The 21,748-nt window shown below is 35.9% G+C and overlaps 1 protein-coding gene across 2 annotated transcripts in view; it reads right to left on the bottom strand.

Moving 5' to 3' along the window:
* l(3)80Fg (dnaJ homolog subfamily C member 16 l(3)80Fg) overlaps nucleotides 1–21,748 on the bottom strand; it is a 330,832-nt gene that overhangs the window by 103,784 nt on the left and 205,300 nt on the right. For both annotated transcript variants that reach the window (XM_090383988.1, XM_090383987.1), the window contains exon 8: nucleotides 8,697–8,774. In XM_090383988.1, coding sequence (XP_090240114.1) covers nucleotides 8,697–8,774 — 78 coding nt within the window. The remainder of the gene's footprint in view (nucleotides 1–8,696; nucleotides 8,775–21,748) is intronic.

Genomic DNA, 21,748 nt, shown 5'->3' with positions numbered 1-21,748 from the left:
TTACTGATCACAAGTTGTCTTATTATGCGCATATAACCCATCTACACAGCAATATCAGGAAATTTCTCAGTTATATTATAAGAATATCAAAAGCAGATTGGGGTTTGTCCTATAAAACTTTATTTCTATATTATAAGGTGGTTTTTCTGCCTATGGTTACGTATGCAGCGGGAGTTTGGTCTCAAAGAGTGGCTCTTGTTAGATTTCAGGCTAAATTAAACTCACTGCAAAGAACAATGATTCTCAGTATATTAAGGGTATGTAGAACTGTAGCTATGACTGCACTTCAAGTGATGGCTGGGGCAGACCCCTTGAATTTGTTCGTGGCTTATCGAGGGCTGTGCTATGGTATTAAGAAGAAAATACCTACTAGACTTGCTGGCATAAAAGTTGATATAAATTCTGACGTTAAGAGGGAGAAGAGAAGATGTTTAAATGAGATTGTTAACTTGTGGCAAACAAGATGGGACACTGTATCTTCTGGTCGAGTGACAAATAAATTTATTCCAGATGTTACCTTTTTAAGTGACAGAACAGTTCGAAGCTGGTTTACACCAAGTTTACAAACATCATTTTTAGTAACAGGTCATGGCTCGATGAAAGCAAAATTATTTCAGTTGGGACTTTCGAATTTAGATCTCTGTTTTTGTGGCGAGGTTGAAAGTTGGCACCATATATTATATGTGTGTACAATTTATGATAATGACAGGGAAATCATTGCTGAGAATGAGTTAGGTCGGGGAGAGATGTTCTTATCTAATAGGAGTGTATTTCAATTATTCCAGGATTTTGCAAAGGACGCCTTTGAATTGAGGAAACACCTGTTAAACAGTTGAACCAGAATAGTGTGTTGGAAAGATTACTGAAGTGTGTCCAGAATGCTCAAGAGACTAATGGTGATGATGAGGAGGATTTTTATTATTTTATTTATTTATTTATTTATTTTTATTTTGTTATTCTTTTTTTATTTATTATTTTTATTTTTTTTTATTTTGTTATTCTTTTTTTATTTATTATTTTTTTTAATTTTATTATTATTATTTTTTTATTATTTTTTAAATTTTATGATTATTATTATTTTTTTTTTTTTATTGTATACCATCATCAGCCATTTTCAATCCACTGCAGGATGAAGGCCTCTCCAGCAACTTTCCAGTTCCTTCTGTTTTGAGCACTAGCCATCCATTTACTACCCACAAACTCATGAATTTCATCTATCCATCTCCGCCTTTGTCTTCCAGGTTTTATTCTAGCTCCTCTTGGGTACCATTCTGTTATTTTCTTAGTCCATCTGTCATCATGTCTTTGAGCTATGTGTCCTGCCCAAGACCATTTTAGTTCTTTAGTTTTGATAAGAATGTCCTTTACTTGAGTTTGCTACCTAATTCATGTGTTTCTCTTCTTATCTAACAGTCTGATTCCCAATATAATTCGTTCCATTCTTCGCTGTGTAGTTCTTAGCTTCTCTTCCATTCTTTTGGCGAGTGCCCAAGTTTCACTTCCATAAGTCATGGTGGGGAGTATACATTGGTTCATTATTTTACGTTTCAGACAACCTGGGATATTGCTCTTCAGTATGTGACTATATTTCCTGAATGCTATCCATCCAAAATTTATTCTTCTCTTGACTTCCAGCCATTCATCATTATTACAGCTAATAATTTGTCCCAGATAAGTAATTGACTCCACCTTTTCAATTACTGCTCCTTCAATCATTATTTCCCTTTCTGTGGCATACTTGTTCATCATTACTTTTGTTTTAGCCATATTCATCTTTAGTCCAAAATCCTTACTAACTGTGCATAACTGATTAAGATTTTCCTCTAATTCTTTGGGATTGTGGCTTATGACCACAATGTCATCTGCAAATCGTAAATGGTTTAGGTACTCTCCGTTCACATTGACTCCTTTCTGGACCAGTCTAATCTTCTGAAAGCTTCCTCAAGGGCAGCAGTAAACAGCTTCGGAGATATTGTGTCTCCTTGTCAAACTCCTTTCTCGATTTTAAATTTCCTACAGTCTTTGTTTAGTCTAATAAAGGAGGTAGCATTCTCATATATTTTCTTCAATTTCATAATATGTGGGGTATCTATGCCTTGTCTTTCCAGTGCCCGAAACATTGCCTTATGCTGTATGAAGTGAAATGCCTTTTCATAAGCCACAAATTCCAGGCATAATGGTGTTTTTTATTCATTTGCTTTCTCCATTAGCTGTGATATTACGTGAAGGTGATCCATAGTTGAGAATCCTGTCCTAAAGCCAGCTTCCTCTTTCGGTTGATTCTCATCAAGTATTCTTTCTAATCTGTTAGTAATGACCCTTGTGAACAACTTGTAGATGTGGGATAACAAGCTAATTGGTCTATAATTTCCAATTTCTGATTTATCTCCTTTCTTATGCAGTAAAACTATGATTCCATTATTCCACTGCTTAGGCGTCACACCTTTTCTAATGCATTTTGTGAAGAGCCTTGCCAGTTTTTTGTGTTATGTCTCTTCCTCCCAATATTAACAACTCTACAGTAACTTCATCTTCCCCCGGGGCTTTCTGATTCTTCATTTTCTTCAATGCATGTTCTACCTCATCAGGAAGAATATCAGGTATGTCGTATGTGTTGCTAATTTGCAATCCATCTTCCCCACTGCTGGCATCATTCCCTCGCTCCTTGTATAATTCTCTGTAGTAGTCTTCTGCTATTTGAATTATGCCTTCTCTGCTGTTTAAGTACACCATCGTTATTCTTCAGTTGCAGTCTCATTTGTCTTTCTGTATTACTGCTCATGGCTGCTGATTTAAATCCTTTGTTTTCCCTTAATGCTTGTTCTACTTTTCTTGTGTTAAATCTTCTTATGTCCTCTCTGAGTCTCTTTCTAATGGCTTTGCATAACTCAGTATACTCAATTTTTTTCCTTGTCAGTGTTTATCTTGCTCTTCATTTTTCACCTTCGGTTCATCATAAGTGTTTCTTGACTAATTTTTTTCTTCTTTGGATTTCTTTTTCCCTATAGGTTTCTTGGGCTTTATCACTTTCAGAAAGTTGTAATATTCCTCGTCGATATCTTGGTCCTGAGCAGTCTGCAGAAGCTCAAACTTGTCCTTAAGTTCCAGTACATACTGCTTTTTCTCCTCTTCTGTTATCTCAAAGACCTTTGTATTATTTACTCGAGTCAGTTTTTTTCCTTTCCTACATCTATATCAAGTGTACATCTTACCATTCTGTGATCACTTCCAACATTTACCTTATTCTGGATGGTAACATCATTCACAATATATTTTCTGTTAGTGAGGATGAAGTCGATTTCATTAGTTGTTAATCCATTTGGACTCTTCCATGTCCACTTTCTGTTCACCCTTTTCTTGAAAAAAGTGTTCATTACTGACAATCCTTGAGATTCTGCAAATTCCACAAGTCTTTTGCCTCTTTCATTTCTTTCACCAATTCCAAAATTTCCTATAGTTTAGGGTTACCATCTTCTGCACTCATAAAAAGAGGACATTTACATGTTTTGGGGCAAATAAAAGAAGACAAAAAGTTAATCTTGGATTAAAAAAGAGGATAGAAAAGAGGACAAATATATTATGCAAATAATAAAATAAAGACAATGCAAACCACATTTACTGATGTTTAGGATTAGTACATTCGTATTTGTCTTGAGAAATTATTTCTTTCAATAGCTCTGGATTGCCTCTCAAATATGTGTAAATATCAACACATGACATATGTTTGAAATTGTACTGCAAAAACAAAATACCTTTTACAGAATTGACATTTAATATATTCCTTTCTTTCGTCCACTGACTTTGCATTTGAGAGAATACTCTCTCTACATTTGCATTGTGAGGAGGAATTGCAAAGAAAAACTGGGCAATTTTCAACAATTCTGAATGGAATTCAGTATTTTTTGAATTACTAAAATATTTGGCCCACTTTTCATGTATAAGCATGTTTTTAAAGTCTTTATTATTCATTTGACCCTCAAAAAATTTCTTCAAATTGTTAAATTGGTCAAAACACTTAACATCATCAATTGTTATCCCTTTGTCAATCAAGTAGGAAATAGAACATTCTACATCGTTCCAGCTTGGTACTGCATCCATTTTCATCCATATAAAACAGGAAATGGATTCCATATGGTGAAGCCACTTATCTAAATATTCCATGCAATTTCTATACAGATTTTTTGTATCACTAGAAAATTTTTCACATCCAAGTACAAGTCCTTCATCATGTTTTTTGTATAGCATTTCCTTTACTCATAATGGCATGAAGTTGTGATCCATCCATTTCGAGATAATTTCTTTCACTGAGACTAAGACATCTAGCACTTCTGCAGCTGAGTTACTTTCCCTTTCAATTCATTGTATGTGTGTATGGAATACACTCATAAGTGATTGCATGAACCAAAGATGAATCTCACTAAATCTATTTTCAAAGAACCTTTTAATCACAATGGGAGGTTTTTCTTAGGACAGAAAATAAGCCTGTAAAGCTGGAAACATATCTATGAGCCTTCTGATACTTGGAAATAATGAAAGCGATCTCGTCTTGCTGTGAGAAAGGAGCTCTCTATATTCAATCTGAACAAACTCACAGTATTCCTTAAGCTCTTCAGTCTGGACTGTATAATTATGAAAATACTGGTAAATTTTAAAAACAATGTTCTCTAAATCAACTTCCCAAAGTTCTCTGGCAATCTGAAGACAATTAGGTCAACCCCAATTGTCAACCCTGAAGTCAACCCCAGGGGCTCACATCTGGTGAGTATGGACTTGGCACACCCAGGGTCCTGAGCTGGATATCATCATTCTTCTCTTTCTTGGTGATTCCCTCTCTCTCTCTCTCCCTCTCTCTCTCTCTCTCTCTCTCTCTCTCTCTCTCTCTCTCTCTCTCTCTCTCTCAGGGTAACTTGGGAATTTTTTTGGCTGGTGCAGCATAAGCCTCAGGCTTCCTTGTGCCATATAGCTAGTAATAATAATAATAATAAATAAGTCTTGTTATGCAACAATTTCTTTAATTTTGCAAAGACCTTCATTTCGTCTCAGTCCTCCAAACATTGTATTGCAATCGTCCCCAGTGAATGCAATACATTTTTCACACAAACCATTTTTTTCGAGAGTTTCTTTAACATACGTAGAAATGGTATATGCAGTCTGGTTAGGCATCTTCTGTAATTCAATTAATTTTGTTTGTAACCCTCCTTCATTTACAACAAAATACTGAATAATTAATGGGAAGATTTTTTCAGAACCATGATTACTTCCATCAGTTGAAACCCCACAGTATGCAATTTTATTTTCTTTTAAAGTTTTTACAGTAGCATTAAGAGAATAATTTGCAAGTACAAAGTTTACAATTGTTTCTGTCTTGGTTCTAGTGCAGGAAAATCTTTTTTCCTATCTCAGAATCAAAAAATACATTTTTTAACATGACAGTTGTGCAATCCATTGATTTGTAACTACTATGATGTTTAACAGTGTGAAAAGCAAAGGTACCCTCTGCAGCAGCCAGCTCATATTCTATTTTACTGACAGCTTTGACAAAAAAATCTGTAACCTTTCCCGAAGAGGCCTCACCTTGAACTGCTTTCTTGTGCTTCTCAGTTTCAATGTGATGCTTCAAATCAACAACCCCTTTATTGGCTACTGAAACATATGTCTCCATTCTGCAAACTTTACATTCAGCTTCCCATTCTTCTTTGCCAGATACAAAACATGGAAATTTGTTTTTCATCTCTTTTGTAAACATGCACTTCCTTTTAGGCATTTTAGGGGAAGTATAGTCTTTATAATATTAATTTTTATAATTGAAATAATAATAAATATGTTTTATTGTAAGTAAAAAAAAAAAAAAAGTTAAGTGCAGCCATTATCAACCCACTGCAGGATGGAAGCCTCCTCAACAATTCATGCTGAGGGAAATGGACCATAATCTGCTACGCTGGTCCAGTGCGGGTTGGCAGATCGACCGTATTCAGCAGTCAGGGGGTTGAACCCCGGTCTACTCAAAGAGCGTGTGCTACTGCACTCCCGCTCCTGCCCACTCGGCTACGGAGGCCTCAAAAAGATACCGCGTCTGTCCGGGATTTATTGTAAGTAGTGAAGCATAAATTTTATTAAGGTTAGGTTATGTTTTATATTCACAACTAAACTAACCTAATTGCAGAAAAGTACCTACAGGTATAAAGATGGATAATAAATATTTTTGTAATTAAAGTGAAAAACAGTATTTTAAAAAAAGGTAAACTTTGGTATTAAATAAACTAGTGTCTGCCTCTTGATTGGATCGTTGATAAGTATAACATATTTAGTCGACAGGGGGGCTCACATCTGGTGAGTATGGGCTTGGCAAACCCAGGGTCCTGAGCTGGATATCATCATTCTTCTCTTTCTTGGTGATGCCTCTCTCTCTCTCTCTCTCTCTCTCTCTCTCTCTCTCTCTCTCTCTCTCTCTCTCTCTCTCTCTCTCTCTCTCTCTCTCTCTCTCTCTCACACACACAGGGGTGTAACTCGGGAAATTTTTTTTTTGCAGCATAAGCCTCAGGCTTCCTTGTACCATATAGCTAATAATAATAACTTTCGATCAATTTGATGTGCATACAGCTCAAATCCTCGTTTTCATATGCTGCAATCAATTTCTAGAAAAAAACAGTTCCTCTAACTGTCAATATTTATTTGACATGCTGGAATTCCTGTAATTTATATATCTTTTTCTAGCACACCATCTGATTCTTCACGTGTTATCTACTCTCTAAACCAAAATATTGTATTGCTAGACTATATAAAATTTATATGTGTGTAAATTCTTAAGCAGGCATGGGTTGGTAACAATCTCAATGCACTAAACTGAGTGTCGTCGAGGTCTTCCGCCTAATTGCCAACACGGAAATTCGAATTGAAGAATCGTCTCCTTTTCCGAAAAATATTCTGCATAACGTAACTCGGTAGTTTTTGTCGAGCTTGCATAAAAAAATGGCATATAATATAAAAATCTGGACATTCAGACAAATTTATAAAAATCCACCCGGACAAAAATTTTGGACAAAAAATCCGGACAAATTCGGTTAAAAGAGGACGAATGGTAACCCTACTATAGTTCCCCTTTCTGCGCTGTTTTGTCTTTTTCCAACCTTAGCATTGAAGTCCCCCATAATAATAGTGTAGTGGGTTTTCTGCTCATCTAGAAGACTCTCAATTTCGCTGTACATTTCTTCAACCTCTTCATCAGCATGGCTCGATGTTGGTGCATAAATCATTATAACCTTTAGCTTTGTACCTTTTAGAAATCTTGAGTATTAGTCTTGAGTATTATTATTATATATATATATATATATATATATATATATATATTTTTTTTTTTTTTTAGCTCTGGATTGGGCCCCCAGAGGTTTTATTTATTTATTTATTTATTTTTTTTTGTGTTGTTGTCTCATAACCTGAGACCTTATGCATCCCATCTACTGGAATTGGCCCACCTTCCCATGGTGTGGACGAGTATCTAGAAGCAGCCTTCCTGGTGATAGCTGCTTCTAGGTAGCCAAGAGGTCAGCATATCACAACATGCATTAACTACACGAACATTGCACTATTACACGCTGGCCTGTTTTGCAGAGTCTGTTCAACATACAAAGAAACGAGGTGGATTTGAACGGATGTTCTAGGAGCCACCCTACTTATATACACACACACACATGTCCACAAAAGAGCTCCCAATTCGCCTTTTTGATGGCAAACCTGCTTGCCATGTATTTGCCATTTGTTGGTCTTGGCATCGTTCTCTTGATATTGAAGGTGATTGTGCAGTGATCCAATGTGGTCCAGGCATTTTGCACTGTCCAGTCGGTCACATCAGCTTCTAGGTTTCTTGTGGTTAGCATAATGTTTATTGAACTAGTGGGAGAAGAACAAACAGTAACTTGAAACTTTAAAGAAGCGCAGAATCGGCACTTGTCTGATACTATGCTGCTCTTCAAGACAGCCAAATAGTTGCAAAGATGTTGGGGAGTTATTTCAGGTTCTTGCATGCAGTTTCTGTACAAAAATCACAAGAAAATCACTTCAGAATTTAATGCAGTACACATCTGACTATATTTAGTAAAGCAGAAAAATTTTCAGATTTTTAATCACTGATTGGCAGGTAATGCAGGAATACTATTTTCAAGGAAATACTATTGAGGAATACTATTTTCAAATTTTCTATTTTCAAGGGTCATCTATCAAGGTGACCCTTTCTTATTACCTTGTCATTTGTGGTGGGTCACCTTGATAGGTGACCCACCACAAATGACAAGGTAATAAGAAATAGCTTCTAAAAATTTTACAAGTTGAAGTGCCCTTAAGTTCAACTATTCAGGTCACAGTAACATGTGCAACACGTTCTTCAAACATTATATATATATATATTTTTTTTTTAAAACTGACAATTCATTATAATTTGTTCATTAAAAAAAGTTGAAACAAAAATAAAACTCCTTATAATAAAATAAAGTAATAAAAGGTAATACTCAGGCTTACTGCACAATTGTCAACTTCACTTAAAAGCAGCAAAAAGTTTAATATCTATAAGGCATTACCAACATTTCAAATTATCGTTTGTGGGTCATTGTTAAAGAAAGCACATTCCAATTCGACACTTCTCTAGACAGGATTGCAAAACATGCCAAAATAAATATTAAGAAAATTAGAGAAATGAAACTTACTTTGCTTTGCTGCATATACCAGGCAGCTGCTTTCCCTCACGTCGGTACTTTTCCTGTATACTCTGCTCTTCCAGCTGCCTATAATCACAGATAACAAAGCTTAAGTATAGACAAATTACAAGCATTATAATTTTTGATCAGATGATAAACATAATTAATAAATCTGACAATAAATATTAAAGTAAATAAATATGAAGAACCTCTTTTTTTTTTTTTTGCAAAAAGACCTGTTTTCCCCTCCTGCCTACCTACAAATACCTGATCTCGTTTTGTGAAAGTCATAAGCTTTCAGCTATGAAACTACCATTGTTCAAAGCACCAACTATAGATTGTCTTATTTTAATCTGCATACAGAACCAGTAAGTTGGTTTTACTATTTTATCAGCTATTTCATTCCCTTATATTCTGGTATGACTCAGAATCTGAGTCATAAAGGATATCATATTTTTGATTAAATAGTGAGCACAAAGTAAGTTCAATCTGATAAACAGCTGGATAACTATGATTTTTGGTACCAAGCATAAAAAAAATAAATAAATAAAAACCTCAGAATCCATATAAACTGTCATTTCTGTCATTATTTTTCTTGTAAATGTTCTAAAGTGAGTTGTATTGCAAATCAATCTGCTGTGTACATACTACAATCTATAGGTATTCTATGCTAGACAGTTGCATCTGGGAAGGCTGCTACAGGTCACACAGAATCATCAGTACAGATTGATTAATAATAAAAGGAATGACAGTGATACTGTGCACATAACTGTTGAAAAACTACAGGTGAGAGGGCACTACTGACCCTAGCTAAAAAAGAAAGATCACAGCTTAAAGTATAAAAGTTCATGGTGGCTAACAGGTTTGGTGAAGGTGCACTGTTGTCAGAGATCAGTTTTAACAATTCTTTTATTAAATTTCATAAAGAACATTTTAATAAACAGAACTTTTCAGATCTGAATACAAACAGTTATCCTTTATTTGGATGCCCAGAAGTTTATTGACTGTCTATGGGATTTATCTAAGGATATAATTACTATCAAGGGTAAAGGGAAGGAATTATCTTTCATAAAGGTGACTATAATGGCCCTAGAATTTTTAAATTATTTTCAGTGGACTAACTGATGAAGCTACCAACTGCAAATTCTGAATGGGAAGCAAACTGGGAAGTAATCATAGAAGCTACTAAGCTTTTTATACCAACTAACAAATTTTATTTAAGGTTTAGACCTAAATGTATGTCAGATGAACTGATGAGACCAGTGGCAGAGAAGAAAAATGCATGGAACAATTGTAAATAATCAGGAGATAAAATAAAAACCTACAGTAAGTAACAAACTAGTCTGTAATCAGGTGACTAAGGAGGTTAGACATGCTAACACGGATTACGAGAAGTCTTTGGCTAAGAATGCAGAGGAAAGTAACAAAGAATTATTTGTTTACGTTAACACTAGAAGGAAAGGGATAAACCACATAGATCCACTAGATATGAACGGCATAACTATTGATCTTGTTCAGGCTGCTAAAATGCTGACTAAGTATTTTTCATCCAAGCATTGGGAGCTAAATGGTTTTATAACTGAGAAGAAAGTGGAAGAGAAACTGTTGCAGCTAATAGTAAATAAAGCATCTGGGGCTAAAGGAATCTATCCAATTATATTGAAAGAAGCAGCAAGTGATGTAAGCAAACCTTTAATTGCACATCTATTCTGCAAACCATCCTTCCTCAGTTTGAATTTATGCCCTTCATTTATTTTATGCCCCCCCTCACCAACTATATTAAGACAGTGACACAGAGTAGGGATCAAATAAAGTAAAAATAGCCAAATTCACCATAGTAAATCCTGAGCATTGGCAGCTATGTTGGTAGAAACTCTGTGGTATTTATTCCAATTGTTAATAGCACAGCACTTAAAACAAATCCCTGTAGGGAACTTAGTTAGCATTAGTACCTGAAAAGTGCTATTTGTTAAACATTCTTTATGAAAATCGGAGGATATATTCTGAGTCTTAGTATCTATTAGATGTTTTTGTAGTGTACTATTTTTGTGAAAAGAGTAGCCTCTCTTTATCGCCAACTATGGCAAAGAGTTTCACCACTGTATGGTGAAATGTGCAGGATGGTGAGATGAAGAGTAAGGATAAAATAGAGTGAAAAAAGCAGATTCTCTGTCATAAATCAGAGCTGTGATGTTGGAAACTGCCTATGGTAATATTTGGTATTAATTCAAATTGTGAATAGCATAGTGCTTAAATAGATTCCTGTAGCAAACTTCTTAACATCCTTTTGCAGTCAAGTTACAGTTTGGAGTCAAGTCTGAAAAGTTCTATTTGTTAAAGAGTTATTTATGAAAACTGGAAGATGTCGTCTGAGTCCTAATTGGTACAGGTCATGTACAAACCCATATCGCCAAGCTGTATTAGATGCTCTTTCAACAGAGGGAGAAAAAAAGACAAACTTAGTGTTCCCTCTTTAGAAAAGCATCTTGAATGCTAGATTCTATTCTGACCAGACGTAAAGCAGACTTATTGTAGCTAAAATCACACTGGGTGTGTTTCTGGTTTTCAAAAAGTTTGCCTGAAGCCAAGAGCCATTGAATATTTGATTACAGAGGTGCATCTATTAATGATCTCTCAAGACGTATTAAAGTATCATAGGGAATATGGTCTGATGGACTTGATTTTGTAAGAGATAATGCTCTGAATAGTTCTCATTTTGTGAAAGGCCTACTGTATGGCTCGAGTCTTTTTAAAGTAAGGTTTAACAATTTTTCATTTAGTTCTTAAATTGGTAAGAAATCAGGTTCATAAGAAGTTTGAACTGAAACTTTGGCAAATGTTTCTCTTCATTAGCTACTGCTGCAGGTTGAGCAACAGCTTCACCTTTGTATCTAAGATTGGAGGAGTGGTTTTTGTATTTTCCAGCAATCAAACAAGGTCAGTTTACTGTAATTCTTCCATATGGCTTGTTTCAGTTTCCATTTTGGCAGTTAGCAAAGTGCACAAAAGTTGTTGTTGTTGTTGTTTGGTTTTTAGGAGCATTGGCAACTAAGGCCATATTTCTCCGGGGATATGCGGTGGTCATTGCCTGACCTTTCCACATCCTCCGTATTTGGTGGTCACAGGCTCGAACCCTGGTCTAATCAAGAAGCGTGTGCTACGCACTGCTGCTCCTGCCCACCTGGCTACGGAGGTGCCACACAAAAGTTGTTTTTAAAGTACTGATCACTGGATCGTAAGGTTTTGATCTACTTAAAAGAAAATATCTGCTAATAGAGAAGGAGAACAAATTGATAGATTGATGGTTGAAGAAATGCAGGTTGAAAAATGAAAAAAGGTATTTGTCCCATTATTAAGAAAAGCATGGTTATGTTTGTCTTTTATTTTTTCCCTATAAGATGGCCATGGAATTTGCCTCCAGAACCCCCCCCCCCTCCCACAGGGATTATGGACATTAAAATCTCATATGTATAAAACAGAGGGTATGCTGGGTAATAAGCCAATCAAGTTTTTTACTTGTGATGTCCATTCCCAGTGGCAGATATATTGAGCAAGTTTTCAAAAAGAAACCAACTGTTAATTGAACAGCTACTTACAAACTACTGATAATTGGTAGACAGATTTACAATTATTAACTAATATTGCAACACCTATGATTCTGTCCTTTAGAAATATTGTAATGTCGCAGGATTAGGCATTCTATGGTTTTTAAAATGTTTCTTGTAAACATAGACAAACCAGTTTCATTTACATATTATCATTATGTATATATGTATTATTTGAACATCATCTACATTTTTGAAGACGGCTCAGCAATTCCATCTGATAACTATATTCATCATTTAGTTTTGTTGGATCCTTCTGTCTGTTTTTTATCATTAGATTGCATATGTTTTTCCAGTTTTGATTTATCTTTTTCCTGGAAAGTATGGTTTTCCCGTGCCATATTCTCAGATATTTCCAATCAGTTTCTTCCTTTGATTTTCATTTGTTCAAGAAGGGAATGAAAAATAGGCTAATGGTTTTTCTTTAATGTGCTGTATGAATGTTCACTGATGTACATAGGGAGTAAAATATTCAAATGGTGCAATAGGCATATCTATTTGAGTTCCTGCTGATTGTTGTTTTCTTACTGTTTGTGCATAGAAGACTTTATTAAAAGTCAGAGGTTGAACAAGCTTCTTTGCTTCTTGATATGCGATGTTTCACTCTGTCTTATGCTTCTGTTTGTTTTTTTGTTTTCAGTGTTCACATATTTAAGAATAGGCTGGGTGTCCTCCTTTACAATTTGAACATGTTGGTTTGGAGGCTGTGCATGTTTTACTATCATGCTCTTTCGATTGAGCAGAGTTGGATATAAGCTATTTGAGGGAGATAATATTTTTGGCAATTAAAAGTTTTCAGTGGGTTTGGAATATATAGTCTTACTAGAAAATTTAAATATGCCACCTTTATATGAACTGGGAGATGAGGAGTGTTAAAAGTGAGAATAATGTTCCTGGTAGGGATGATGGTTCTGTCCCTTCATGCTGGTATTTGCTTTATGCTTGTTATTTTTTAATTGTTTAGCTCTTTGCAGATCTCTTTCTTAGAAACACAAAGAAGTCCCACTCTGAAATGACCTCTCTCTCTTCATGTATTTAAGATGGTGTGAAGGAGTGACCATAATAGTTAATTCTCCAAACACTATAGATCACAGTAGCTATTTAGAATGTGAAGTTTTCACTAGGTTATCTCCAGAGTACGAATATTTTACTTTTTTAGGAAATCCTGCCAACTCTTATAATTCTTTTTGTATGAAGAAAGGTAACATATTTCCAAGAGTCTGTTCTCCTGTTGCATGAAGTTTCATACATTATAGTTGAAGCACTGGATTTATGTTTATTGCTATGCACTGGTTGGAGGAATCAGTGAGAAGTGTGGTGGATGCACAGGGAAAAAAAATTTCCCAGTTGTGCATACTGACATTTTTTACTTTTGCTCACTTTTTTTTTTTTTTTTTGTTATAAATCATGAATTATTATTATTTGCTAATGTGCCTGAAATATAATGCACTATGAATATTAAATAACTTGTTTTGTCTTTGGCTGAACTAATTTCAGTGTTATAACACTGATGATTTAGATGAGTCTTCAGAGAAAACTCCTAGGGTAAAGAGTTTGAATTACCCATGTTCATGGGCACCTAAATCACTTGCACAGAAATAGTCTTAAGTTGTCATTACAGGAGTTAAAAATTTAATGTTGGCTCTAGGTACTGTGCAGACCCAGGACAGTCTCCAGTGACCTTGTTACGTCATCGTCTGTTGTACCGTTGTGAGCATGGGAATATGGTGGGGGTTGGACAGCTTTCACTCAGTCTGCTGCGACCCACTGCAGCCATGAGGTTATTGCAGACATTTTGTTTCTAATCACTCAATATTCGAGTTTTTGTTCGTGGCTATTTCAAAGTGAAATATTCTGTCATTTTGCTTTTTAATTTTAATACTGCTGCCCCTTTGTTAAAAATGGCATCTACAGGCAAAAGAAACTGCAATGTGTTGCCAATAGAAGACAAGATAACAATTATTAACAGATTGGAAAAAGACAAAATGCCAGTGTATCTCTTGCTAAGATTTTTAATGTTGTCTACATCTGACATAAAGAGCAGAAAAAATGAAATTTTGAAGTTTAATTCATAGTTACATAATGAAGATGGCTCTAAAAAAAGGAAATCTATGAAAAAAGTTAGTGGTGATGAGAAATTAGAAGATACTGTTTATTTATGGTTTCTATAAAAGAGAAGTCAAGGTGCACCTATTTCTGGACCTCTGTTAGGCAAAAAAGCATTACAATTGAATTAAAAGTTTAAAAGCCCATCTGAATTTAAAGCCAGTAGAGGATGGCTCAAAAAATTTCAAATCTCGCCACGTATAAGGGAGATTGAAATTCAAGGAGAAGCTTTATCAGGTGATTCCTGGAAGCAGAAACTTAGTTTTTTCTGAAAATGGTGGAGGAAGAAGGTTTTCCAAGGATGGCATTTACAATGCAGATGAACTGGTCCTAATTGGAAGTCACTCCCTCCTAAATCACTTGCATCATGATGCAATATGGCTGCTCCTGGTTTCAATTCTAACAAACAGCGTGTTACAGTTATGGTGTGTGCAAATGCAAGTGGACAGCATGTTTTACCATTGTTGGTGATTGAGAAATCCAAGAATTCAAGATGCTTTAAAGGCGTAAATTGCTTGGATGAATTCCAACTTTTTTTGGATTCATTTAGCCAAGATAGGCAAAGCTAGTAAAGTTTTGTTTATTATCGATAATGCACCATCCCACCCTCCTCTTGAAAAAATGAATTCAATTGGCGAGAACTTCAATTGTCAGATTTTTACCGCCAAATGTTATAGAAAACTAAAAACGATGTACAAAAAACAAGTCTAGCATCACTTGCTGCTACCAGAGGGAGATGAAGAGAGCATGGTTGAATTTTCAAAGAAGCTCAACATTAACGATTGTTGCTACATGTTAGCAGATGCCTGGAACATGTTGTTGGAGAGAAATCTGAAAAAAGGCATGGCATAAACTTTGGGGTGTTGCTGAAGAGACGGTCCCATATGTGCAAGATTTGAATGAAGACATAGGTGAGATTGTAACTTTATTTCAAGGGATTCCCAGGTTTTCTGAGCATGGGCAAGATGATGCAGAGGTACGGTTAAACAATGATGATGATCCTTGTTATCATATTTTAACTGAAGAAATTGTTGCATTAGTCCAGGATGAGAATGCTGAATTTAACCAAGGTGATTCCATGACAAAGAAGAACAGGAAGTGGGCCCACTAGCATGGAGGCCTTCACTGGCTAGAAACTGCAATGGCATGGTGTAAGAAACGGTCTGAATGCAGTTATACAGAGATACTGCTATTAAACAGGATAAGACCTCGCAGTGAAGAAAGGACAATCTTACATGGTTCAAAGAAAAATTCAAGATCACCTATTTTAAAAAATAAACCTTCCCAAGATTCATTATACTCTTATTTGTGTGCAATTACTTGTTTATTTCTTTTTATATAAAAAAAAGTGTGGTTTATAGTTGAAACCATGTAAAACAATTAGTTAAGTTTAAATAAATATAATATATATTGTTTCTTCAAAACGTTTTGGTTATTATTTACAAATCATTTCCTAAATCAATTATTTTTTATAATACTTCATATTTCAAAATACAATAGTAATAACCTTGTATACAATAATTTAATTGTAGGGCTAATTACACTTTGTTTCGTATAAACTGGGTATTCTCATGTATGGTTGATTATCCAAACCAACCTTGGTCCCAATTAGTTCGGATAATCAACATTCTACTGTATTACATTAGGGTCATCCGGTAAATTATTACATATACCCATGTGTATTGTGTCTGTAAATTGCGTGTGTTCTCTGGTTGATTTGCCTGTTTTTCTGGATGAAAAAAACCTTTCTGGGAGAAAAACCTTGCTATCTATACCTGAGACTGACTGACTCAGCCACACAGTGAAAAAAGCCCATAAAAGTTCCTTGTGTCATCGATGGGATTCGAACCCAGGCCTTTTCCACCCGGTGTGGGGACGACAGTGACAATACCACGCAGACTGAAGGTTGTGCATGTCAGAATAATGTTTTGTTCACCAAATTTTCGACTGCATGCAATATCTTAATTAAGTCAAATTTGACTGATTTGTGTGTACAGCCGAGCCAATGTTTCGTGATCAGTGGGAGAAAGTACTGCACAGACTGTAAGTGCATTTGGGCAGAATGAAAAGTTTGCAAGGCGCAAAAGTTCATCATTGGCAATGAAGATTTTATGAATGCAACTTATATTAAACTATATTCGCAGAGAAGCCGAGAAGATTGCAATTTTCATTTAAAGATAATTTAAAAAATTAACGGGGTCTAATTCTGTTTCGCAATATTTATTTTAATTTTGTTCTTCTTTTGATAAATTATTTGAATTAATATTTTCGGCATCACTTGCACCACCTTGCACCACGCTGCCGGTGCCTATGCCCATGCCTGTGGTCTTTTTAGCCCAAGGGTTACTTTTCTTTCTGAGGTTAACAGCCTCATTCATTGTGTGGAAGCAAGAGCAGTGCCACTTAGTGACCAGAAGTTAAGGTTAGAATAGTTAGTTTGGTTTATAGGTTTTATGGTATGTTTAAGGCTATAATGCACCAAGTAAAACGGTATAAAAAAATAATATATATATAAAATGATATAAACAAATAAAACAAAATTGTACAAAGCAGTTATAAGAGATAAAACTGTAAAGGCATTCTAAATGAAATTATATAAATTAATAAACTGTAAAAAGTTGAACACATCCAACACACTGTCACTGTCTGGCAAAATCTGACTGAGTGTATAAGATTCAGTCAGACGGCTAAAACATTGATTGCGCTCAATATTAAAAGGTGCATATTCAATTAAAATGTGCTAAACTGTTAAAAATGGTGCCACAATTTCTACACATGGGACGATCATCAACCCTCAGCAGATAGGAATGTGTCGGGTGACAATGTCCTATGTGGAGCTGCACAGGACTACTTCCTCGTGGTGAACACTGCACTGACTAGACTGTCAATACATAATTACAGGCTTGTTGGTGGTATGCTGATGCCAAGATTCTCACCGTAGTGAAGAGAGTTTGTCATGAATTAGGTCTGTATGTGGGATTAAAAAGTGACTCTATGGTGTTGCTAATTTGGCAGAAGCATCAGCCAATTAATTTCCTTTTAACACCTCACATGGCTAGAAATACAAGAAAAGTGAATATCAAAGTTGGATTCTGAAAGAGAGTGTAGCACTTGCAGTATTCAACACAACACTAGATGAAGAGTATATCTCATTTGTAATAGAACCTGTAATATGCTTAGGGAGTCAGCATATAGCATACATCTTTGGTATTAGTGGGATTTTATATGATCCACAGTCAGTTCTAACGTATGCAACTCTGCAGAATATGCACTACATTCACAGGAGATCTGATTACAGATAGTTTTACTTGAAAAAACAAGCAGATCCCACAGATTGGTCTGACTTTCAGCCATCTGTGTATACTAGAATAAACTCAGAATATTTAACTCTATGTGCTGAAAAAAGTTGCTGATATATATATATATATATATGGGGATATCTCAGCTTTCCGCCAGTTCCTAAGAGAAAGGCACAGTATGGAAGATGCATAATGCAAGGAAGTAGGACCTGTCTGGCTGACATGGATATATTATCCCACATAAAGTTCATATCTTGAGCTAGCTCTTGGAACCTGATACAAAGGAATGGCTGGCAGTTCAATGCTATACAAATTTACCCAATGTGGCATAAAAACGGATGTCCATGTAGGGATTTTATTTTTATGGTATACTGTAATGACAACGACTGCTGATGTCGAAGAATCAATGGTTTTTCATTGACTTCCACATAAAGACTTTGGACAGGCAAAGTACGAAATGCCCCAGTGGCAATCCAGATGACTCTGTGGTGAATTGAGTTAAGCCATTGAAGGACAGAATTTGTAGCAGAGGAATAGACTTGGGAACCATAGTCCAGTTTGGATGGGACAAGCGCTCAGTAAAGGCACAGTAATATGCTCTATCTGCTCCCCAATAATTGGAGGAGATAGCACAGTGCATGTTTAGAATTTTTGTGCATTTTGTCCTAAGCTGGCAAATATGTTGGAGAAAAGTCAGCTTTTGATTAAAACTGAGTCCTAGAAATTTTGTTTCTGCTGCCACAGGAATTGCATTTTGTCCAAGCCTCAGTTCAGGATCAGAGTGAAGATTCTGTTTGTGGCAAAAATGCATACAGATTGTCTTTTGGGAGGAAAACTTGAACCCATTGGCCAATGAGCAGGAAGAAAGATGGTTGATAGCTTATTGCAGTTGTCATTCAATGACTCTCATATTGTAAGAATGACAAAAGATACTAAAATCATCCACATAAAGAGCACTATTTACTGATGGTGGAATTTGTTCTCTAATAGAGTTCACTTTGACTGCAAAAAGCATAATGTAATGCAAAAAGCCTTAAGAAACTCCTTCCTCTTGGCAAAAATACCATGCGAGTTGGATCTAACATGAACTTGGAAGAGTTGTGTTGATAGAAAGTTCTGGAGATAAAAAATAGGAAGATGACCTTAGAGATCAGCGGTCCTTTAAAATACCATACTTCCAAGTCATGTCAATATGCTTTTTGCATGTCAGAGAAAACTGATACTGAGTGCTCACATTTAATAAATGCATCATGAATTGCTGTTTCTAATCAGATCAAATGACCGGTTTCTTTAGAAGCCACACTAGATTTTGTTAAAATAATTATTTGCTTCAAGATAATATACAATGCAAGCACTGACCATTTTTTTCTAAGATCTTACATAAGCACCTAGTCAGTGCAATAGGGTGATATCAGCAATTTTAGAGTCCTTTCCTTTGGAAATGCAAGGTCAATTGCTCTAACACTAAGAATCTGAAAAATGAGCCTCCAGACAGATTCAATTATAGAAGAGAAGTAAACAGTTCTAGAGAATGTCAAGGAAGTCACTTTATCATCTGATATGATATATCATTTGGTCCTGCAGCATTGCTATATGGCAGAAGTGTGCTTTCCAGTTCCTGTTTAGTGAATGGTATTTGTAAGTTATAAGAGTCAACATTGCTTGAAGAAAAGTTGAGTCTGTTTCTCAGTTTGCTTCTTTAAAACCAGGAACTCTGCAGAGTATGATGTTTCAGCAGATATGCTGGCAAATACTTCTCCTAAAGTATTGGTAATAGCAGTTGGGTCTGCTATTGCACACCCATTATGCTCTAAAATCGAAGAGGGCATTTACATATATTTGCCCATAATCTTCCAAACTTTATCCCACACAACTTTGGCACTTGTTGTCTGGTTCATGGAGGATATAAACTTTACCCAGCATGCCTTTTAGCTCTGACAATGTATCAATTGCACTCTGGCAAGGGTGTGTTTGAAGAGAGATTTTCAGCTGTGCAGTAGCTATGAAATATATCCCTAGCCCAGGTTTGTGTTTTTCTTTCTGCTTTGCATTCTTGGTTCCACTACAGCTTTGGAAAGTATGAAAATTGGGAGGATGTTTTTGGGATTGCAATTGCTGCTGTTCCGAGAATACACTGTGACATACACCACAGTATTGTCAACTGATTCCTGCTGGTTTTTTGGCAAATATGTTCCAATCTGCCTGATAAAACTTTCACTGCAGGATTGCAGATGGATGACAGGGTTGTTTGTCCAATTAGGCAACCACCACAGGGAAATGATCACTTCCATTGGGTTGTGTTCCCCCTCCCATGAAAATAGGTGGAGCACCAAAGGAGAGATCTATGGCAGAGAACGTATGGGTAGGCATGTGGAAATAGGTGTCGATTCCTACATTTAATAAAGCAAGATCACAGTATAATTTAGGGCTGAAGCCTCAGGTTACGTAAATAGTTTTAACTAATGCACAAGTTAGTGCATTTGCATCATTTCTGTACATAGCCAACTACATAAGTAGTTATAAATTGGCATCATTAAGTATATCTCATTGTGAATACCTTCATGAGTTGCTATGATATTGCACTACCTCAAATAAGTAACGCTTCACCACAGGAGAAGACTATTGTTACTTATTCTCAGTGGATACCATCATCCATAAGTGAACGCACCGTTTCAGAGCTTATTGGCTCCTCATCAGTGGATGGGCAGGTATCCTGGTGTTGCAACGATGACAACCCAGTTGCGAAGTAAAAATCCACAATATAAGAGATGCCTGATACTGTAATCTAAATCATATTTAGATTACGGTATAATTTAGCTATAATTAGTTAAACTATTTACATAACCTGAGGCTTCAGCCCTAAATTATACCATAATCTAAATTACTCCACACCATCAGGCATCTCTCATATTGTGGTGGTTTTATACTTCACAACTGAGTTGTCATCATTGCAACACCAGGGTACCTGCCCACCCACTGATGAGGAGCCAATAAGCTCCGAAATGGTGCCGTTTCGGATACCATCACCCTTTATGGGTGATGGTATCCGCTGAGAATAAGTAACAATAGTCTTCTCCTATGGTGAAGCATTACTTATTCGAGGTAGTGCAATATCATGGCAAATCATTGTGAAGGTATTCACAATATGAGATATACTTAATGATGCCAATTTATAACTACTTATGTAGTTGGCTATGTACAAAAATGATGCAAATGCACTAACTTGTACATAAGGCAAGATCATTATTACCAAGCATGTCTTCAATAATACAACCTCATTCATTAATTTCTGCACTATACCACAATGTTTTAAAGTCTCCTAAAAGCAGGGATGGGAAGGGGGAAATTGCTAAATAAGATCATAGAAACCAGCATGGAGAATGTTGGTTGCAGGAGGCAAATATAAAGAACAGATTGTGAGGAGAAACCCCACTGCTAAACAAACTGGTACTGCATTTAAGTTGGTGTTCAACCAAACCCATGTGAAAGGGGTATGTTGCCCACAAGGATTGTGACTCCTCCATGGGCCAGGCCATCCCCTTTCCTGTCCTTATGAATAGCAGTAAAGTTTTGCCAGTGGGGTCATTATTTGCCTTTAACTACATTTCCTGAAGACAGAAGCAAACAGGTTTATGTTTATAAAGGAGCATACTGACATCCTCTATACTTCGTTGAAATCCATGACAATTCCATTGTAAGAATTTGGCCATTATTATTTCAGATTAGTGGACCCATTTGCTGATTTCCATAATTCTGCAGGTTCTGATTCTGCTTTTAGGAAATAGAGGGCACCCAATATCCATTTCATCATAAGAAAACAGGCCTTGAGCATCAGGCTGTATATGCATGATTTACGATCATGCATATGCAGATCCATTTGCATGATTGAATGCAAGATCATGCCTAGTTGCCTTCTGGTATTTTAGCCAATGTATATATATGCTGGTGTTCAAACAAAGTGCATCACCTCTTAAAATTGTAATTGTAGTCCGAATAATGTAAGTATATGGCAATATTTCTTACAGATTGCATCAGATAAGATTGACACACG

The sequence above is a fragment of the Mastigoproctus giganteus genome, chromosome 10 (genome assembly GCF_048544385.1).
Source record: "Mastigoproctus giganteus isolate SK-2022 chromosome 10, ASM4854438v1, whole genome shotgun sequence".
NCBI classification, from domain to species: Eukaryota; Metazoa; Arthropoda; class Arachnida; order Uropygi; family Thelyphonidae; genus Mastigoproctus; species Mastigoproctus giganteus.
This window is presented reverse-complemented; position numbering and strand designations above follow the sequence as displayed.